Genomic DNA, 21564 nt, shown 5'->3' on the forward strand with positions numbered 1-21564 from the left:
ACAAATACCCACCTCCAGAAGAGAGCTGAGGACTGTGACCCCATTTCTAACAGAGGTGCCTGACTTGGTCCTGCAGGGCTGTCCCTAAATATGCAATTGCATCTTTAGGATGTGCTCCTCACCAGCATGTCCTTGGTCCTCCCATTCCAAGACAGCCAGCTCTCCCCAGGCATAGGGACAGTGCAGGAACTTAACACAGGATTGGGGCTTTCAGTGCATGTGCCAGACAACCCGTAACCATTACAGCAGCCAGCTCTTACACAATGAACAGCAGCGATGAGCAAGTGCTAGAAAGAAGAAGCATTACTGATGCCATTTTGCCAGCAAGAACCTGTGATACAGCACAATTTAAGCACAAATAGTTAATTTCTTAGAACTGTGAGAGATTACATGAAGATATGAGCTGATTTTGCATAAATAATGCTGGGATCAGTTATGCTTCTTTTAAAAGATTTCTCCCAGCCTGCAGACAAGGCCAGGAAAGGAACTGCCTTTGAGGGCTCCCTTGCAGCACTTGGCAGTCAAATTCAAAGGGCCCACCATGAGGGAATGAGACTTCGGGCAGGCGGTGGGGGTAGGGCCTAAGTGAAGGTTTCCCAGGTTGGCTACGGGACAGGCATAACTGCAGCCAATAAAGTTTCCTGCCAGCGGCTATAGTGAGGGGCTGGGAGCTTCTAGAAACCAAACTATGGACCAAGGTGTGAGGAAAGGTAATGAGACCAAGCACTTGAGGCCATCACTTACTGCGGCAGACAGGCGCTGTATGCTGTGGCACGTAGCATTTTAAGCAGCCCTCTTCATCTCCTGTGATGTCTTCCTGACTACTTGATCTACAAATTCCATTAAGTGATTCCAGATGGGTGGTGCTTTCCCAGTACATTACTAGCAGAAGAATATAAATATAGGACATGAAGTTCAGTAACTTAAGGTAAACTTACCAAAAGGTCACCTAAATATTAACATTCCTGTGCCTAAAATTAATTACAGCAAGGGCAGTTTCTGCATAATTAGTCCACTGACAGAAAACACTAGTAAAAATCATTAAAAGATGAATGAGCAAGCAAGTCTTGGTTGCCCAATTTTCATAACCTTTCACAAGAATGAAAGAAATGCCCAGAAATTGTTTCAGATATCTCAAGAATTATTTGGCAGCCTAGAAACTTAATTATGTTTTTGCTTTCAGGAAGATATCCAACACTTGGCTTAGCACGGGCTGGTTCACAATGACTATCGCATTAGAGCTCTGTGACAGGATAAATGTTTATGGCATGGTGCCACCGGATTTCTGCAGGTAGGATTTATTTTGGAACCATTATTAGTCAACAAGGTTGAACGTTACAGATAAGTATCTGAGTCTTTAATTTTTTCTCTGAAACATGTTTTCCATCCTCTTAAAGCAATTAATTAACATGTCCCAAGATCTGATTCTGAAAGCAACAAACAGCATTTAATTATGTTATATAAAATATTTAAAAAATTTGTTTGTAGTGTGGGAGAATAAATCCATCTTGTTGGTTTCTTTTAGTCTCTGAATATTTATCAGCTAAAAGTAATGCAATAATTGGCATGAAATTAATCTGAAAAAAGGAGTACTGGAAAATATTACTTTTAACTTGTTTTTAAAGGTTCCCGCCGGAATTAATAGAGAAATGGAGTTATTATAGTGACTAGTTTCTAAATTAACTTTCTATACAACTAAAGTTAAGCGCATTGTACCTATGTCATGTAAATCCCAGTCTTCCAGCTAACTGCTTTCCCAAATAATCCCCACCAAAAACAACTGACCAACCAAAAATCAAAACAAACAAACAAAAACAGCTTGTGCAGATTTTCCAGCTACATCATGCCCCAGCCCTATTCAGGCCCCAGCCCTGAGGTGCCAGTTAGGGTTTCCTACTAGGGGTCACAGAGGTAGGGAAGCAGACCTCCCCTCCCCAGTTACATGATGCAAAGTACTAACCTGGTATGAACTCATACAGATGTTTTACATCAACAGTCTTTACACTGAATTAAGTATCATCTGTCCATACCTGGGCCTAGCACTCTGGTCTTCTGAAAAATGTGGTTGTGTGCCCACCCATAGGCCTGAGGCCACCTGCGCTGCCAGGTGATTGATCCAGCAATGCATGGAGCTGGTAGCCACAGTCTGGAACATGGCAGCAGTGCAATGTTTCATTCGCTGCTCACAAAGCCCCTCTCACTGAGAGGTACTTGCCTGAATTTTGTTGCAAATGTAATGATCTCACTGAAGTTTGTTTCACTGACTAACTCAAGATGCCTTTCAGGGGCAAGGAGAGAGAACTGCTGCAGTGACAGGTTAGCTAGTCTATCACAAAGAATAGGACTGCTTTGACTTTCTTTTGAGCACTAAAAAGGATCATTCAAATATCTGCATTTATCCTGGGCACAAAATAGTTGAAATCCCTGAAGAAATTATAGTATAAAATGTCAACACTAAATTCCCCTTTGTGAGAATTTCTACAAATTATAACAAAATACAGATGATAAATGTTGTGATGTACTGCCAGGTTTCATCATGAATTCTCCAAGGAAAGTAACAAACTAGATCAGATATTCTAGGCAACATAAATACCTTCCATAGCGCAGCATTTCAGTTCCCCTGTCATTTCATTTTGCCAAGACACACTTCTTCAGTTTCTGTTCTGAAATGGCTATGTCCCTGGCATCATTGTAAGTGGCTGGTCTGTCTTACTGCAGAAGTGGCTGCATTCCAGTGGCACATGGAAGTAATTGTTAAATAAACGATCTAAAATTGCGAAAGTTAGGAGTGAGCATTGCTTTACATTGAATTGCTAACTTTTCAGGCCAGCTTCCTTAGTTGTCAAAATCAGATTAGTTTAGGTGCATATGCTTGGTTTTAAAAATAAACAAACAAAATCATCTCTTTGAGAGAGGCTAAAATTGTAACTGAGACCATATGAAAGGCTTTCACGGAATTGACACACTGAAATCAAATGGATGTAATATTAAATTATAACACAGTAAGTGCTGCAATCAATTCTATTGTCAATAAATGTAATAATGCTTATAGCCTGGATAACAAATCATAATCTAAAGGCTCACTTGGTCATAAAAATACTAAAAGGTCATTTCTTAATCAAAATAATATAAAATGTGCTTACTTAAGTGGTTTATTCCCCAGACAATGAAGAGGAAACTTGTAGTTCGCATGCCTAGAAGATGCTATCTATGAAGATTTGTGAAACGAACCTGTTGCTATAAATGAAGTTAAACTTAGTTTGCTCTTCAGCTGCTGATTAAACAGCGCTTCCTTTCAAAGAAATAAGACAACAAACCAAAATAGCATAAAGAAAGAAATAGTCTGCAAACAGCTGTACTTTAAGCCAGATTTCCCTGCTTTGCATTCAGACAAAACACAAATCTACCATGTCAAAAAGAAAAAAAAAAGTAACAAAAATCACCCTCCCTCTCTCATATATGTATGAAATGGTATAGGTCGAAATATATCTTACTTGCTGTGCAGCTGAAGAACCATTAAGATTTAAAATATATTTATCAGTATTCTAGTTTCTACTCAAATTTAATATCACCAGATTTACAACTCCAGCAGATATCCATTATTTTTTAAGTTTTAATCTCTGGAGTAAGTAATGAGTGTGGGTGATCACTATTGTTGAATTAAATTAGTATCACATCCGTAACGTGAAGGGCACCTCAAAGGTATCATGAATATCATACTGTTGATTCTGCTACAAATTATTAGCTTAAGATCATTAACCAAATTGCTTTCCACCCATGCAGGAAAAATAGTCTAGCGAAGCAGCCTGCACTAGAGACTAAAAAGATTTGTCACTATTAATTGCAACAACGTGTTTTAGATTCATTTCTATTTACTTTCACTGGACATTGATTTTATAGTTGAACTGGAATTGGTGACCTGATTTTTATAAATTTTTAGTACCACGCAGCAAAGCTCTATGCAATATTGAATCCCTTTACTTGGCTACAGATTTACACTGCTCTAAGGGTTAACGGCTTTGATACTGCTCTCATGCTGTTCCATACGTCTGTCTTGCACAGTCTAGAATAAGATGAAAGCCCGTGTTTGCATGCGCATTACAAACGTTTTGGAGAGTGTGCACCTCTCACTCTTCTGTCACCAAACCAGTCATCTTGCTGTATTTCTTCCAGTGCCCAGGAACCCACTCCTGGCCTTCACTGGAGTAAAAACAGTACCCTAGGTAGAAAATGTTTCCCTCCCTGAGCAGCCTACAGCAATCTGCTGTACGCACATGGAAGGACTCACCCCTGACTGGGACATCGAGGTTTCCTCTTGGCACTCTCCCTCCATCAGCAGCCAGATTGTGGAGCTCAGATAGCACCGCAATTCCTGAAGGAGCTGCAGTGCTGCTGCTTTTCTTTGTGGCTGCTCAGCAGCATCTGTGGGAAGGACACAGACAAATCTTAATGAGTTTGTAATAATGCCAGCCCTTGTCTGTTGAGTTAGTTGCAGCAGGTTGGGTCCTTGCAGGTATCTTTGGGTTTTCACACACAAGGAAAATTCAAGGTGTCGAAGAACCCTCTTTAACCTCCCCTCTCTTACCTCCCTGCCTTCATGGGCCTTCTGGAACTCAAAGAAACTTAAAGCTTAATTTTGAGCCTTATTTTAACTGATAGGAGTATTTTTTCTTCCAATTATGGAACCAGATCATTTTCCTATGAAGAATCCTCATTTGACTGCCAGGCCATTTCCCATCTGCGATAATTTGCCTGAAAATTGGCATTTGAAGTCCTTTAATTTATTCCTTTGGGTACAGCTTTTAAATCTAGTGTTTTCTTACCTCCCTCTCTCCATTTTCAACTGCTTTAAATCAAGTGCAAAGAAGCAGTTGCTGCTAGTTAGATTTGCTGGGGCTTATGGAGGGCTTGATGCTCACAGGATTGTATAAACTGTATGGGAGGTAGCCATGCCTTTTAGTTGTTATACACACATTTCACCTTATTACCTTAATAACTTAATAACAAAATACATACATGGTTTGGAAAACTGGGCTAGAATACATGTCAAGGAAATGGGATCCTAGGAATAAAAGGCAAAACATTATCCAGAAACCTTCATAGTATTGGCACAGCATGCTGCCCATCACTCAACATGTTAACTACATTTTACTCACCTTGAAACTATTAATTTCTTGACACTGCAAGTTAAGTTCATATAACTTTAGTGGGTTGATCACCCTGTTTGTAAAGGGAGAGGCTGACCAGAACATGGAATGGGATGGCCATGCTTTTCTGTCTTGTTTCTTCTGAGGCAAACACTGTTTGCTGTATTTTCAGCTTTCACTGTGGGTGGATACCATCTGTGGGAAAATGTGCACTGAAGTGGCAAACAGTAGATGACTGACATTGGGTACAAGCACTTACGCTGTTGCTGTGCTGGCAGGCTATTAGGCAGGAAGTAGAGTATATTTTACAAAGGATCTTCCCTAGATTCCTCCCAGCTGTGATATTAATATGCATGTGAAGTCTGACAAAATACTGATTAATGTCCAGTATCAGTCAGTGATAAAACAGCATCTGTTTTAATGTTAATAAATGAGGTGGCAAGCAATTTCCGTATAGAAATTACTCATGCATTTCATTCGCTGGTGACACAAGCTAATTGCAGAGTTAGAAGATAACACAGTACAGTTAATTTCGGCTACGGTGTAGTTACCCAAGCCAGCATTCAAATTCAAACCTTACTAGCATGAAATCTGGGGGAATACAGAACTCCCACAACGGGGAAAAAACTTCAGACAAAAAGTGCTAAGTACCTAACTGCCTTTCAGTGTTCCTCAAGCCAAACAGATTTGGACTTTTAGCCTCAAAAACCTCATTCTGCTGCAGAGTAATCCTGGAGCTGCCTAAAAACATCGGCATTTTGGGCTCTGTATTAGAATTTGACTCAAGGTCAGCCTGCGAGCCTGCACACACCTCCTGGCAGCACCCATCAGGCAGTAGCTGAACCCCACAGGGTGCCTGAACCACGCAGCAGGTGTGTCTCAGTGCACACTGCACAAAATAGAGTGACCCACTACAGCCCAAAGCTAAGAGATATTTGAGTGGATACTTGAGTATCCACTTGGGATACTCTGGTTTTAACTTCGGAGTCTTAATGTAACATGGAATCCCTGTCTTCAAAAGAGAAATCCTTTGCTAACAAAATCCACTGGTAGAATATTGATAAGAAAGCACTTACTGTAAGGTACAGGCTTCAAATTGTTGCTTCAAAGAGGCAATAGGAAAAGTGTAACCTTAGGTAAATACTATATCATCAGAGTCAGGGAGAAGAGAGAGGACCACTATCAGGCCTCCTCTCTTTCCTCCTTCCTTCTGACAGACCCACCCCCTGTACCTGTGGAAGAAAAATCATGAGCAGCATTCCTCTAGATCCTCTGAGGCAAATCTGATTCCAAAGTTCTCACGAAATTCTGCAAACCCAGCTGAGGCCTGGGAAAAAAAAAAAAAACACAAGGGGTGAACACTAACCAAATCTGTGAAGAGGCATCAGGCCAACAGCCTTAACAGGCTCTCTGTGCAGTCCTGGGGCCTTAGCAGTTAAGTTTTTTCCACTGTGACTGCATTTATTCAAAGTCAGTTGGAAATGAGATTTCAACTTTACTAATCCTAACTTTAAAGCTGTAAATTTCCACCAAGCAATACAGGTTTACCCTTGAGAACAACTGTAGCTGGAGAAATCCAGCTACAGTGTGGAAAAGAACAGTCTAAATGTGAGGCAGATGTTGGTTTGTTCAGTAGTTCTTAAGAAAGCATAAATCACATCCAAATGTATCTTGTTAGCTTTACAGTAAGCAAATGATTAATTTAAGAAATTATAATAAAAGCTCCAATATATAAAAAAAACTATAAGAAAATGTAATTGAAGATTGAGATCTAATAGTGAAAGCTAAAAAGAATGTATTAGATATATATTAAAGTGTATTTTTTTTACATTAAAGATACACATTCTGTAGGTGAGGTATTAAAAGATTTTTCACTCTCTTATGTATTCCAGTGAGAATATATACGGCAAATTTAAAATCCATCTTATTCTAAAAATGTAATTTTATTGTTATTCTGTTGTTGTAAGATTGATCACCCTGTTGTGTTAGTAGGAAGCTAGATTGATTGAATTAAAACATTAATCTACAGTACAAATGGAAAACAGCAGTAATATCATACATTACCACTGCATATACAATATGGATAATGGTAAAATAAGAAGAATTAGAGAACTGCGTAGGTGACAGAATTACACAGTAAAAATAATGACCAAGACATAATGCTGACAGATTGTGGATGCATTCAATTGAAATTGAGCTTAAATATTAGCTCTTCAAAATGAAAATAATCAACTCAATATTAGAGCTGACAGCCCCGAATCTGCATGACAGCTCTGAATTTTTGCTCTGTACAGTGGTTCTTACTGAGCTCAGGTTTTAATACAGAGCAGTTCCAAGGCTTTACTAAATGGCAGTGTTTTGATCAACTTTTTTTCTGCCACTACAAAATAGTTTCTTGGTAGTAACAGTGGAGATAGGTACAACTGGGTTATTCTGTCAGGGACAATTATCTCTCTTTGAGTAAATGACAGACAATTGGATGAGGTCTTGTCAGCCTGTGCTCATAGTGAAAAAACAAAACAAAACATAATGGGTATCGTTTAATGTAGAGAGTAAGACAAAAAGAATGAACCATTGTGGCTTATTACATTATAAACATAATACATGTGCCTTTTACAGAGTGCAACACCAAAACATTGATGTTAAAACTGTTGAAATGATTTTTATCCTACCTTTCTAATGGGTCTTCAGCATATCCTACATGTCACTACATGAGTACAGGATCTCCTGCTGGTTAACACTGATGGGCTCACAAGGGCAGAAGGGTACTGTGGGTGAATGACTTCCGTTTTTAGCTTAGATACGTGAAAGCTTCTATTATAAAATCCAAAATAACTCACCTGTGTGTTAGATGTTTGATTGTAAAGCCAACGGCAGTGGGCTGTATCAGTGACCTGGCATGCAGATGTGCTCATTGAAGGTGTGCACTCACATCCTGGTGCACCATGCTGCGAGTGTTCAACTGAACTGCAGTGACACAGATAACCACCTCCCCTCTATCTTTCCCTTCCCTTTCTTCCCCCATTTCAGCAAATACCTCTGCAAAGCTTTTTACAAATCACTATCGAGATATAAATCTCTTAAGCAGTTTGCTTCAAATTTCAGAGTAGTAACACAGCCCTGCAGCACTCTCCCTTGTTTCTGAGCTACTGCTGTCTTTTGTTTAACTGGGAGGAAGAGATTAAAAGAAGGAGCAAAGGAAAAGCCTTTGCCACCTTCTGATATATTAAATATTCAAGAAAAATGCAGATACCTAGAAATACGGTTTAGCTGGGAGTAAAAGTGGATTTGAGCCCATCAGCTTATTAAAGATAATATCTTTTCAATCAGTAAAGACGAACATCTGAGGCTTCCATCTATTTTCTTTCTCCCACAGGGATCCTAATCATCTTTCAGTACCTTATCATTATTATGAACCTTTGGGACCCGATGAATGCACAATGTACATTTCACATGAGCGGGGACGAAAGGGCAGTCATCATCGTTTCATCACAGAGAAACGAGTGTTTGAGAACTGGGCACGGACATTCAATATTCACTTTTTCCAACCAGACTGGAAACCAGAACCACTTACTGTAAATCACCCTGAGATTAAACCAGTGGTCTGAGGGATGAGCGCAAAAGACCGCAATCACAATCACCTCCTGCATCAGCCGTCAGGGTGTTGGACCTTCTGGGACAGCAAGGCAACCTAGAGGAGAAGGGTAACAGGATTTGCAGCTGATAACTGCAACAACAGTCAGGAAGTTATGAAGGAGTATATCGAGTGTTTTCCATTGAACTGTGTATTAATCCAGTATATAGCCTTTTTTGGCCGTCTGACTTCCTGTGTGTGTATGTGATTTGTGAAAAGCAATTTGAGTATCATTAATGGGATGGTTAATTCATTATGATTTTTTAAAGTACAACACCACTGAATTTTCATAGTGAAAACTTACAGTATTTATTTAATGGCGGTTTTTATGCAACCTAGGCCAGTATTTTTCTAATTCACAGTTCTGTGGTTGTTGATCTTTCATAATCTTTCAAATCCAGAATTAATATTGCTGATGGTTTGAAAGGCCTAGCTTTTTATTTATAGGATTTGTTTGAAAAATATGATTCTATATAGCATGTAATTAATATTTGATCTGGAAATGTTGCATTTCTTTTAAAAATTTTGGGCTCCGTTCCAGCCTAAAGCCTTTAACAGCAAGAATGGTCCCATGTGCAGATCTAGCTAACTTTACATTCTGGCATCTCATGTTAATACGAAAATGGTAGTGAAAATTCTGTTTGATATCAATATGAATTTTCTGCTGTGCTATCAAGCTGCTGGTTTTTAATTAGAGGTGGGGGGAGAAAGGCAAAGTTCATCAAAAAATGACTGTTTATAGCAGCGTGTTCTCAGTGAAGACCAACTAAGGCTGGAGGAGTTGCGTTTTGTTTTGCCTGTTGTCGTCCTGTAAGAGGCTGAAGGAGCAGCCTTCCTGAGGTAACAAGCTACAAAACCAGGCAACAACAGTTTGCAACAAATGGCTTGCAACAACATGACCAAACTTCTGAAATCATGAAGCTAATCCAACAGGTAGTACAGTATCAGCCATACTAGCCAAAAAGATGGTAACGTTACACCTGTATGGTCTATGCCTTCCACTGTTCCAAGACCATCACTGATCTCAGAGATCCTGGATCACAGTGAGGTGGGATGTGGAAGGATTTCCATGCATATGAAATTGTTCCCCTGCCAACAGCCAAGTTACACTTGGCATTTTCTTTGTGAAGTACTAAAGCCTGGCAAATGCAAGGGCATGGGCAATGCTAGCTCTGTATATGGAACCTCACACTGTGTCTTACTGGGTTATACTCGGCTTATGAATAAAGAACATTTCAGTTACACTATTATTTTTCCTTTTGCCTCACAAATATTGAATCTGTAATTATTCCTATTATTTTGAAGAAGTTACTGCATGAAACAATATAACTTACGTGACAAAAGGTGCCACTCATTAGAAAAATAAAACTAAAACAAAGATGTTACCTTGAAGCATCTAAGCCCGACAAGCTCAACCTCAGCAGCAGTACATGGAACCAGGACCAAACTCAGTGTCAGTTAAACTCACTTATGACCCATTATGACTTCCTCTTTCCAACACTTCATAGCAATTGTTACAGCTGCCCAGCAGATGCCTTGGTTCTCTAGTGACAACGTGCAGTAAAATGCCTTGTTTATCTCTGTAATACTGTGCGGACCTGAAGTGCAGGTCTCAGCAAGCTGTTCTCCTTGTTGCTGTGCTCCCCTCTATCAGAGTAAGAAACTACAACCTATTTTGCCTTTAAGCTCCTCTTGTGGTGTGAAGTTCATCAAAAGAAACATAATTCAGCACACAGAGTGAATGCAAAGCTCTACTACTGACAATTACTTGTAACCCATCTCTTGCCAACTGATGTTTAACTATTCTTATTTCATTGATTGTGTTTTATTTCTTCCACTTCATTTCACAAAAATTCTACAGAATTGTCTTTTGAACTAATGGTAATTTGCACATCCCTTTCAGCATGTGTACTGGGGCATGTAGCCAACATGCATTACTCAAATTGAGGAACTCTGTCAAATTGATTTACAGATTATTTCTCATATGACTGCAAGAGACAGTACAGATCACGGTAGGTACCCTGATGCCACCATCCTTTTATTATTATATAATAACATAAGAAAAGGATCTTGTCATTATAAAGTGGAGCTGTTAGTTTTTACATCAGTTGAGAAGGGCTGCAGGATATGTATGCTAGATGTTTTAAGCTAGTCATGTTATTTTTAAATATAGATCATTTTAAATTAGATTACTGTGATCTACTTACAGTATCCAGCAGGACCATGTATGCTTTCAGAAATATGTTGTGCTCCATATGGATGTTTCCTGTCTGAAAGACTGGTCAGTACAAAATAGATCGGGTGAAATATTAAAACTCTGAAGAAACATGGGATAAACTGAGATTAGATCTCCTAACTTCCAACAGAGTGAAACTAATGATCATAAATATTCCTGCTTCAGTTTTGTTAATAATTATGTGTTGCTGATACCTTTAAACATTTTCAGTCTTTTAAAAAACAAAACAAACTCAAAACTCACTTTTCTTATCAAATTCCTATGCTGATTCAGCATGTTCCCCAACGTAATTACAAAAAAAATATGAAGATGTCTTTTCTAAGAGTAAGTCACACCTGCATATAGAAGACTTACTGAAAAGAGAATTTGATGAAGCCAAGACAGCAAGTTTTGAATAGGATTGATCACGGATTTATGGAGAATATAAATCCAGTCCGGAAAGTGCAAGTTATGAGTGAAAAAAAAATAGTTCTAAAACACTGCAATTTTAATTTAAAAATCACTGATGTATTTTTCTATAAACGCAAAATTTTCAACTATATCATATCGTGCTACATTTCAGCCTGAAGTAAGGTTTTATGGCCTAGTTATAAAACAAACAGATTTATAACGTAAGATCTTGTCAGGCCAGCGATAAGTAGTACAACCAGGATTCTCTAGTTTATGCTGTCATTTTACACTCCTCGCTATAATTTGATCAATTCACGAGCTTCATTGTGCATCATTTTATATATTAAAATTCTTGCAAAACAGTGTTTACAGAGATCAGCAGTTATAAGATCTGTTACTTCAGCTCTGAACTTGTAGCACATCTTATGTCCTGTTATGTTAGGCTTCAACAGAGAAGCTATTTTTCATCTTGAAGAACCATAGCTCTTAAGCCATGCCATGCGCAAATGAGAGCTGAGAATGATAAAGAAAATCTCTGCAACTAAGAATGGAAAAATATCACCATTGGTTTCTGTTATTTTGGCACAACACAGTTGCAAAATGCCCAGCTAACAGCATCACTGTACAAAATAAGACACAATGCCCCTGAGAAAACCTTCCATACAGAGTTTTAGAGCACCTCAGAGCAACAAGTTAATACTGCCTATTCCTGGAGAAGAAAACTGAGGAAAGGAGTTACTTAACTTAATAACAAGTAACTACATACTACGTTAAATAACTTAATAAGAACATATGAACTACAGCGTTAGCACCCTGTTTTTAGAAGACATTCAGGTCTGCTGACAAACTACCCTTGGCTTTAGCCAGTTGTGTCAGGAACCATGACTTCAAAGAACACACAATGGTATTTTCATGTATTATACATTCACACAAACAAACAGGAGTATACATTGATAAAAGTCTGCAGGATGAGTTTACCTGGGTCTTGTTCTACGGTACTTCTCAAGCGAACTTCTTAGGAAGTCAAAATGATTTTTAATCTAGATAGTGCTCAGGAGGCAAGGACACAACAGAAAAACAGATGGAAGAACATTCCAAATACAAGACTTGTATGGAGCAGATTACTACCCAGCCAGTAAGTTTGAGGGGATGAGCTGAAGGGAATCTAACAAATGGGCAATGGAGCATGGTTTGTGCTGTCTAACTATATTCCCCTGAAACAGGAAGATCAAAGTCAGGCTGAAGCTGACAGTGTGGAAAGTTGTGGCTCAACAGCAAACACTGTGCTGCAGAAGTTTCTTTTCATTTTTCTATACATCTATTGTATGCACCACAAAAACTCTTTGAAAAATTCTGAAAATCACCTCTGAATAATGAAAGTTTTTTATTTGATGCAAGGAGATGCAATTTCTATCTATATTAAAAACATACCTTAGGGATATAAAAAATAATGGGTATGGAAACAGTTAAACAATGAAAGTATTTGTAAAACAGAAAAATGTACTGCAAAAAAGAACAAAGTGCAGAAACCTTACAGCTTCTGTGAGTTTTCCACTTCTGGTACGTTACTTAATACTGATCAATTCTGAGTTTCCAGCTACCTACTGCCAGCATACCTTACATATCACAAGATTTTATAAGGAGAGAAGAAAAAAATTTTTTTGGAACACAGTCGCCTAAAAAAAAAAAAAAAAAAGGAACAGGGAAATCTGAAAGGACAAGAGCCTAAGATGGTAAGCTTTCTCTGGACAGAAGCTGAAAAATATAAATGCCTCAAAGGACGTTTGATAAAATGGCTCTAAAATAACTGCTCATGCTGAATATCTGTTATAACCACTACTTTTTAAAGCATTTTCTACAATGAAAATGACAACAAAACTTGCAACCTCAAACAACATTTAATCACAGTAAGGATGTACTTTCAGTATCACAGTGAAAATAAAGATGGTGACTTTTATCGTGGCTGAATGTTGAACAGGCTCCATGGCAAACACAGTATCACAAAGAACTGTGGTGCGCAGTTAGAGGCCACAAACCAGCATCTCCTTCCCTTCTGTGGCACCCTCCCAGAGCTGTGTGCAAGACAGCACAGCTCTAACAAGGCACACTCTTGCAGTGCCAGCAGAAGTTAAAATTTTTCTTACCTTGTATTTGAACACCAGAGCAAGACAGAGAAACTGCTAAACAGATGATCAACATACAGTATCCTTACTTACTGTAGAATAATTTGTTTGGAAAGTGTCTTCAGAAATCACGATCACAAAGACAAGAAACTACAGACAAGTAATCCTAGCACATTCCAAATGAATAGATGGAAAGCTGTAACAACAGAACAGAATTAGCAGTCATAAAGACTTGTCTTGGCTAAAAATCAGTGCAGTTTTTGTAAGAAAAGGCATGCCTTGCAAATCCATTCACACCTCTTCAGTGTTTTCTGAAGAAAGCGGACAAGATCCAGGTGATGAGTCCACTTGGAGCTCCACAGCTGATTTTGCAAAGTCGCTCTTCAAAGACTTACAAAAAATCTATGGAAGCACAGCGTAACAGAGAAGATCGTTACCTAAGGAATCCATCAGAACACAGGAAACAGAGGTTAAGAGAACACATCATTAGCTTTTCCATCACCATAAGGTTACAAGCAGAATTCCAGAGGAAGATGTAACAATATATGACATATATGGGACATATATGACATACATGGGTCTCCCTCCCACCCTGGACAGCCACCCCAAAACCCCATATGATTGCTCTGCATGACATCACATGGCGTGGGACAACCCTTTGGCCAGTTTGGGTCAGCTCTCCTGGTTCTGTCCCCTCCCATCTCCTGGTGCACCCCCAGCCTCCTCACTGGCAGGGTGCTGTGAGAAGCTGAAAAGTCCTTAGCTTAGTGTAAGCACTGCTCTGCAACAATTAAAACATCAGTGTGTTATCAACGTTATTCTCATCCTAAATCCAAAACACAGCACCATACCAGCTACTAGGAGAAAAACTAACTTTATCTTGGTGGAAACCAGGGCACAAGGGCTAGACTCTAAATAAATAAATAGATAAATAATAATTTTAAAAATCCTGTATACAATGAACATTGATTTGTACACTGAAGCAGTTACCGTCTTGCCATGCTCACAGTATGCCCACGCAGACCAAAGGCCTGTGCCAAGCAGCCGCAAGATCTAACAGTAACTGCATTTTCATTTTACTGAAAGCAACGTCAAAGCACTTAGCTCAGATGGAGAGCAAAACTGGACCCTTTTTAACAGCCAAGGAAAGCCATCTTAATCATTTCTGATTTCTCAGAGCAGATTTATCTCCTTTAGGAGATGCCCAATGATATTTAAATCAGCCAGCTTCTTTACACCGCCAAGACAGACAACCATTAAGATAACATCAATAGCTTTTAGGACAACAGATACTTCCTTAAGTATAGTGAAGATAAAGGGAATAATGCATATTTAGCAGAGTATAAGGTTTTAGGACTTTGCTGACTTCACTTTGGCCGTCAGATCAAGCTAGAGCCTATTAGTTGCAATCCAAACATGCACGATCCAAGTCTATTAATAGCAGAATGAATGAAATTCATAAGGAAAACATTTGATGTGACTTCAAGGCAAGAGCATAGGTTAGGTTTGTATTTTAACAAACAGAGAAAGCAGATAACATTTCTAACCTCCCCTCCTTCCATCCTTGCTATAATCAAGCTGCACACAATGTCAAAACTGGAAGACATTACTAGCATTATGTTCCTTTGTGTTGGACAAAACTGGAACATTTCTCACTACAGCATTTATGTTTTAATACAGTTATATATATCTCTAACTAAGCAGTATATGAAACACAAAGAGAGTAAGGAGCTAACAAAAAACAAACAGCAGTATATAATACTTAGTGGTACTCTTCATTGGTAAATAAATAAAGCATTCGACAAGTAAGTAACATTACATTAGAACCAAATGTAAAGAAAGCATGGAGTCTAAACTTAAAATGCCTGCTACATGCAAAACCAGTGGACCAAGTCAAACATTTAATATATGACAGCGTTATTGCAATAAGTCCATTTTCAAGCATGGAAGGAAATACATGTGCTATTTCAAATTAATCAGCTTTGACAACTGGTATGACATGCCATGAATCTCCCAAACGAAATAGCCTGGTTGCCCGGTCTCCACAGAGCTGTGTCACCAAAGCTATGAATTAGCGAGCAGTGTGAAAAAAAATCATACCAAAAGTAAAAGCATCTTTGCTAGAGCTTTGCCAGCACTGCTGTTATTCTACAAAAACAGCCCATCTCTGGTGTAGCTTATTGTGTTCAATGTACTCCTGTACACAGTGCTACCAAGTAACTTCTGCTGATACAATCCACATCTCTAGTAAGCCTATTAATAAAAAGACATGGCTGTATTGACAAGGCTTCAGTGTGCTGTACGTATATACATACAGAACAACAACAACAATCTAAAACTTGAGGGGGAAGAAGACAGTACAACTGAACATTAAGTATGCCCTCAAAAACTTTGAACTGAAACCTTAAACACTGTCGATTCAATCATTAAAATACGGCAGAAATCCTCATTAATGAGAAAACGTAACTTATTTAAAATTGCTTCCATGTTAAATTAGTGCTAGGAAATGCTGATTTCGGAACATATTACACAGCATATATAAGTTTTCACACAAAACACCCACACTTTGAAGATGCATTTCCCCACATATAGCACATTATTTTTTAAAATTAATGGAAAGACGTAAAGTGAGACGTAAAGAGGTAACAGTGGAATACACAGAGCAGAAGTTATCTTCCACAAAAAGCATCTCCCCCTTTTTTATTTAAAGAACAAAAACACCTTTTAACACTCAAAAAATGCAAGAAATCTATTATGCTCATTATTGTAAAGAACTAGTTACGGTGGACAAGACACTTCCATTATATACATTATTTTCTGTAGTTCATAACTTCATGGATTAATTAGTCTCCTGGGTGACATATTTTATGCTTGTCCTCAGTCCACAGGTGAATTAGTCCAGAAAGTATAATAAAAGTCAAACAGGTCTCACAGAGCTCTCTGACAAACAGAGCTGGAAGATCTATACACAGGGACACTTGAGTTTTCTGATGATCCCAGGCTTTGTCCCAAAATTGTTCCATATACATGTACAATACTTCCCTGTCCTTATCACTATGTAAATCCTCTATATGCATGATAAATTCATAGCTGAATCTGGTCTTTGCTCTTTCACAAATCACTGGCTTAGTACTATGTACAACTCAGCCCTGCTTTAACATCTACCTATCCCCATTTGAAGGGGCATTAGACCATGAGATCTATTCACTTCCAGTACGCATTTCCAGGATGTGGTACCAGAGAACAGAAATTCCTGATTGCTGAAAGAAGAGATGGAAATGGACTCAATTTGCAGACACTCAGCAACAGAATTAGAACCAGATTACATTTGCTTTCCTGAAGTCCATAATGGAGACCAGCCTCTAAGGAAAGGTGGGGGGGAAGGGGGGAAGGAAAAAGGGACAAAAACCAGACCAATCTCTAGAGAAGAGAGATACTCTTGTAAAGACATTTTTTATGAGTCTGTGATCTTTGCCTGCACTAGAAAGACAGCATTTCATGGCAATATTCAGATAAAAAAATAAGTGTTTGGCTGGCACAGATGAATCAAATGCTGATCATCTCATCACTGCTTAGGCTTCCTTCTCCACTGATTTCTGTGGAGATCTTGCTTTTCAGTCTGTTACAGAAGTATGCCTTACAGTTGTGCATTTATGTAAATGTTTGGGCATGGTCAAACAAAACTGTTCTCAAATGTATACAGCATTTTAAAGACAATTTAGAAATCAAATGAAGTGCAGAGGCATGAGAGTGTGTATAGGAGTATAAACCTACTGTTAACTTACCATTTCTCCAGTTGAATAATGGTAATGCATTTCAACACATGATTCTGAAAGAGAGCTGAAAAACTGAAACGAAACCACTATTTTACATTTTTATCAGCTTCCAGTGTTCTAAAATGCCTATAAAACCCATTGCAAGACACGTCAATGCAGTTACATAGTACAGGATGCAGACATGCATGTACAAAATCCTGCAAGCATGGGCATGCTTGGTTCACAGACCTTGTAGACCCACACAATGCTGAAATTAATTCTGCTCTATAACTTTCTATGCAAGGAAAAATAAAGGAACTGCCATCTGGCTTGTTTTCTGGATTCCATTAAAAAGATCATCTGTGCACAATGCAGAAAGCATCTACACTGCACAAGCATATTTTCTGGCCTGAAAAGCACACATGGTGTGTAAGAATGTCCTGGTTTGTTCCCAGAGCCCAGATCCCAAACTGTGTTTGAAGGGCTGACAGGGAAAAAGATTACTAGCTTAAAGCAAATAAATAAATAATTGCACAAAACACATTCACAGACAATTCTGAGACATTTCTAAGGTTGCTTTCAGCCTATAACTGCTCAAGGAATAAAAGTTAGTGTAGTATAGAAAATACTGGCATACATGTAGCACAGACAACTTTATGGTTTCTCTAAGAACTATCTATATCAACTCCTTACTTTGTGCTTTTAAAAATGCTAGAAATGCCCAAAGCATAGTTTGGTACATTTCAGTCTAATTGTTGTTCTCGCTTCAATTTAATCACCTTCACAGGCATATTTACTGAGTGCTTCTATTCATAAATAGCATTTTAATAACCAACCTAGTTGCCTCCTTTTCCCCAAGCTGATAAGCTTTTAAAAATACAGTAACTGTGGTATCTTCTGATACTTGCAAAATTCAGCTGAGTTCTGTTGCTTTCTACCTATTGCATCCTGGATAAGTTGGCTGGAAAGAGGGAAAGAGAGAAATTGAGTAAGGTCAGAGGAGTCTGAGTAAGTGTAATTGCAGCTGAAGTAAGGCAGAAAGCTCAATCTGTTTCACTTTGGCCACTTTTAAGTAAGTGATAAAACTTAGACATAAAGTATGTGATTAAAAATACTCATTAAAATACAAAAAAGAGTATCAAAGGCTGGATTAAAAAATTAAATGTAAGCAAATCTTCTAAGAACAAATTCTGTAGGATTCATTTCTATAAAGCATCTATACATTTCTATAATGTCTCTACATTCCTATTAGTCTGTCTAAAACAGATCTTAGTTGATTATTGCATTAGAAATAACTGAGAAAGATACAACTTTACACATTTTAAGAAGTCACCCTTGTATCAGGTTTTGCATATTAATTTACTGCTTGCGAAAAATGTTATCCAAGACAAACATACACATCATACACATATAGCTCTCTGACAAGGTCACTAACCCTAACCCAAGGCTATGATGCCACAGTCAATCTGAAAGGAAAAAACAATAAAAATGTATAAGCACTGAGATTTGTATGTTCTGAGCAATAGGAAAATGCTCAATACCATATGCTAAGACATCACTATTGCCTCCGATATAATGTGATTACAGATAACTCCTAGTGACTTCAGATCATGTATGTATCAGCTTTATTATGATTAGGATAGGGAACAGACTCCAAAAGCACACTGCGAGAGCATCACCTAGTTGACAGCCTCATTGTTTCCATACATGCAGAAATTTGTTCTCTTCACTAGTATTAGTATATTGTACAGACAAAATGCATTTAGCATGCATTCATCATTACACGTCGAAGAAGAACAAATCAATATGCCAAAACAGAATATACAAAACCTAAACAATAAACCTCATTTCCAAGTGCTCAGACATTATAGAGTACAATAGTACAACTGATAACATTTTTCATCCTGATGCTAGAGTCAGTTTTGCTCTGTGCAAAAATCCAGTGCACTGAAAACCCTGAAAGAGGCCAACTCTGGATCATACGAAGTGAAAAGACATCTATTAAGGGTTCCTAATGGACATGGTATAGTTGTAGTTTCACCCTTTTCAGCATTTTATGAAGTAGATTCAGTGAGGTTATCGTGTATATTTGTTTCACTTTCACCAGTTCATACAATCCTAAATCCAAAATTGCCTAAAGGTGAGAGGACTGTTCTTAGGGTTGTATTTAACAGAGCAGGAAAAAAAAAAAATCAGTATCTTTCTAGACTATTTCTTGTATTTTTTGTTTTTCTGAAGAAAGGTTTCAATACATCATGCTAAAGTCTGCAAAGTGGCTTAAGCTTTTATTGATAAAATGACATCCTAAATAATGTTCCGCAAACTGTCTAGTTCTTCAGTGATAGGATGACTCTTTTAAGATTTACTTATAAGTATAGGGGAATAAATTTGCCCATTCACATTTCATAGTCAACCTTAGAAATTCTGTTAAGATATTTAAGTCCCCTTCTTTTTAAATTTAACTGGAAAGATAAGCTCAAAAAAGCATTAAAATATACTTAAAACAAACTTAAAAAAAAAAAGAAGTCTAATTTTATAACCACCTGTGAGACTCTTTTCAGAAAAAGAAGCAGAAGACATGACTTCAAAAAAACATTTGAAGTGAGATTGCAACACTGTTTTTCACTACAACCATAATACACATACAGGGAACTCAAATGACACCAGGGAATCCAAAGAAGCAGTCAGTGCAATCATCTTGCTTGCTCAGATTCAGAAGATGTGTTTCATGTGCTTGATTCCATATGTTTTGAAGAAAACCATGATAATCAATGCCCAGAGTCCTAGAATAAATCCTCCAGGAGGATGCCAGTCCTTTTGTTTTGGCTTCTGAAAAAAAGAACAAACAAAAAGAGAAAAACAAAGATTTCATACTTAGTCTCCATATTAAACAGGCACAGTGTTTTATCAAGTGCAAAAATAAAGTAAAACTCCTGGCAGCAGAGAAAAGCACCATTAAGCTGTATTTCTTCATAAAGAAGAAATGTCTTTCTTCTTGATGTGGTGTAAATGCTGATAGAGAGGGGATGCTCAAGCAGGGAGGTTAAAAAAACCACATAAGGCCACTAGAACTGTGCCCATGATGCTACTTTGATGGTCCACATCGTCACTGTGGGACGTGTTTAAACTCACTTCTTTGGACAAAATTTCTCGTACCTGGTTTCATGTTAATAAAAGAGAAGAATTTACAAGTATGAAAAACTGATCCTGGAAGTGAAAACATGAGAGAGAAGAGAAGACAAGGTATTGTTTTTCCACTACCCAGAATGTTTTCTACAGCTCCTTCTGTATTCAGAAATTTTTAAATAAACAGATATCTAAACATATAAAAAGCTATGATTCATTACTAAAGGAATATCATAACACAAAACAGGATTGTTTTTAATGTCAATCACATTTCCCAGAGGCCTCACTGAGTCTGACTGCTTTTCCTTAATGTAGAAATGTATTCTGCAATTCAAATACCTGCCCCTTCAACAATTTTTTCATCTTCAGCAAGAAGAAATTCACTGCAATCTGTTAAGGCTTTTTCTATCACACACTTAACAGTAAGGCGAGATAAAACTCATCTGTCCCCTTCTTCCTCTTCTCATATTGACAAAACTTTCAGATACTCCATATTCTGTGAGAAATGGATTCTGGGAGATAGATCTTGGGGTGTGCAGCAGCTCTTATCTCTAAGGCTAAGCAGCAAGGTGAATCTGTATGAATACAAAATTTTAGTTAAGAATATCCTGACAGAAATATCAGAATTACAGTATTTAGAGGTATAATTCAGTCCCTCATGCCTATGTCAACTCTTGCTTCAGCAGTTATGCTTTACAGGTTGCTTTGCAGACAGAAGTGATTTACTTTTACAATAATAAATACTGTACTTTCTGAGTTTTTTATTCCTGCCTTGCTGAATGATTTGCACTATTCTGTCCTCATACAGAATGAGGAACAAGGGGCACACTGAGTATTTTAGCTTTGTTGCATTTAAGTCAAATTTAAAATTGTCTTTCAGCCACGTGAATAACTTACAAAAGATGGTACTGTTTCAATTTCTGCACGCATCTGCTTATGAAAGCCTGCCTTACTGTTCTCCATTAAACATACCAAGTGGCTGGTGAACTTCAAAGCAATGAGGAAGTGTTTGCAGCATCTGTTCTTTCAAAACAGCTTTTCTATCAACAAGAAAACAATGTTTGTGGATATTCAGCTCCCACTCTCTAAGCTACACAGTTACAGCTTTAAGATTTTTGCATAAGTACCATGATTGCACTTAAAAGTGGAACGA

At 37.9% G+C, this 21564-nt stretch overlaps 2 protein-coding genes and 1 long non-coding RNA gene across 5 annotated transcripts in view; 1 reads left to right on the forward strand and 2 right to left on the reverse strand.

Annotated features, from left to right (window-relative positions):
* The window catches only part of ST6GALNAC5 (ST6 N-acetylgalactosaminide alpha-2,6-sialyltransferase 5), a gene marked incomplete at both ends in the record, with an annotated part of 69365 nt that extends 60610 nt beyond the window's left edge, over positions 1–8755 (forward strand). Inside the window, 2 exons of the mRNA XM_084291468.1 lie at positions 1184–1291; positions 8524–8755. Coding sequence (XP_084147594.1) covers positions 1184–1291; positions 8524–8755 — 340 coding nt within the window. The remainder of the gene's footprint in view (positions 1–1183; positions 1292–8523) is intronic.
* Positions 56–8838, reverse strand: LOC311212231. The gene is made up of 5 exons (XR_014618682.1): positions 8722–8838; positions 6380–6474; positions 4289–4422; positions 745–882; positions 56–287 (listed from the first exon to the last, which is right to left on the reverse strand). It is a non-coding gene; the product is annotated as an uncharacterized lncRNA (long non-coding RNA).
* Positions 8839–13879: 5041 nt separating this feature from the next.
* Positions 13880–21564, reverse strand: part of PIGK (phosphatidylinositol glycan anchor biosynthesis class K) — a 78986-nt gene continuing 71301 nt past the window's right edge. Inside the window, exons 11-13 of one of the 3 annotated variants that reach the window (XR_014618687.1) lie at positions 19932–20114; positions 17316–17378; positions 13880–13932 (exon numbers count right to left, since the gene is read on the reverse strand). Coding sequence is in view for 1 of the 3 variants with exons in the window: in XM_084291541.1 (XP_084147667.1) it covers positions 19998–20114 (117 nt within the window). In the remaining 2 variants the exon portion in view is untranslated. Of the gene's footprint in view, positions 13933–17315; positions 17379–18156; positions 18247–18893; positions 20115–21564 lie in introns of those variants that run through there. The other 2 variants (XR_014618688.1, XM_084291541.1) reach the window with 2 other exon arrangements.

Source organism: Netta rufina (genome assembly GCF_964035555.1).
Source record: "Netta rufina genome assembly, chromosome: 8".
NCBI classification, from domain to species: domain Eukaryota; kingdom Metazoa; phylum Chordata; class Aves; order Anseriformes; family Anatidae; genus Netta; species Netta rufina.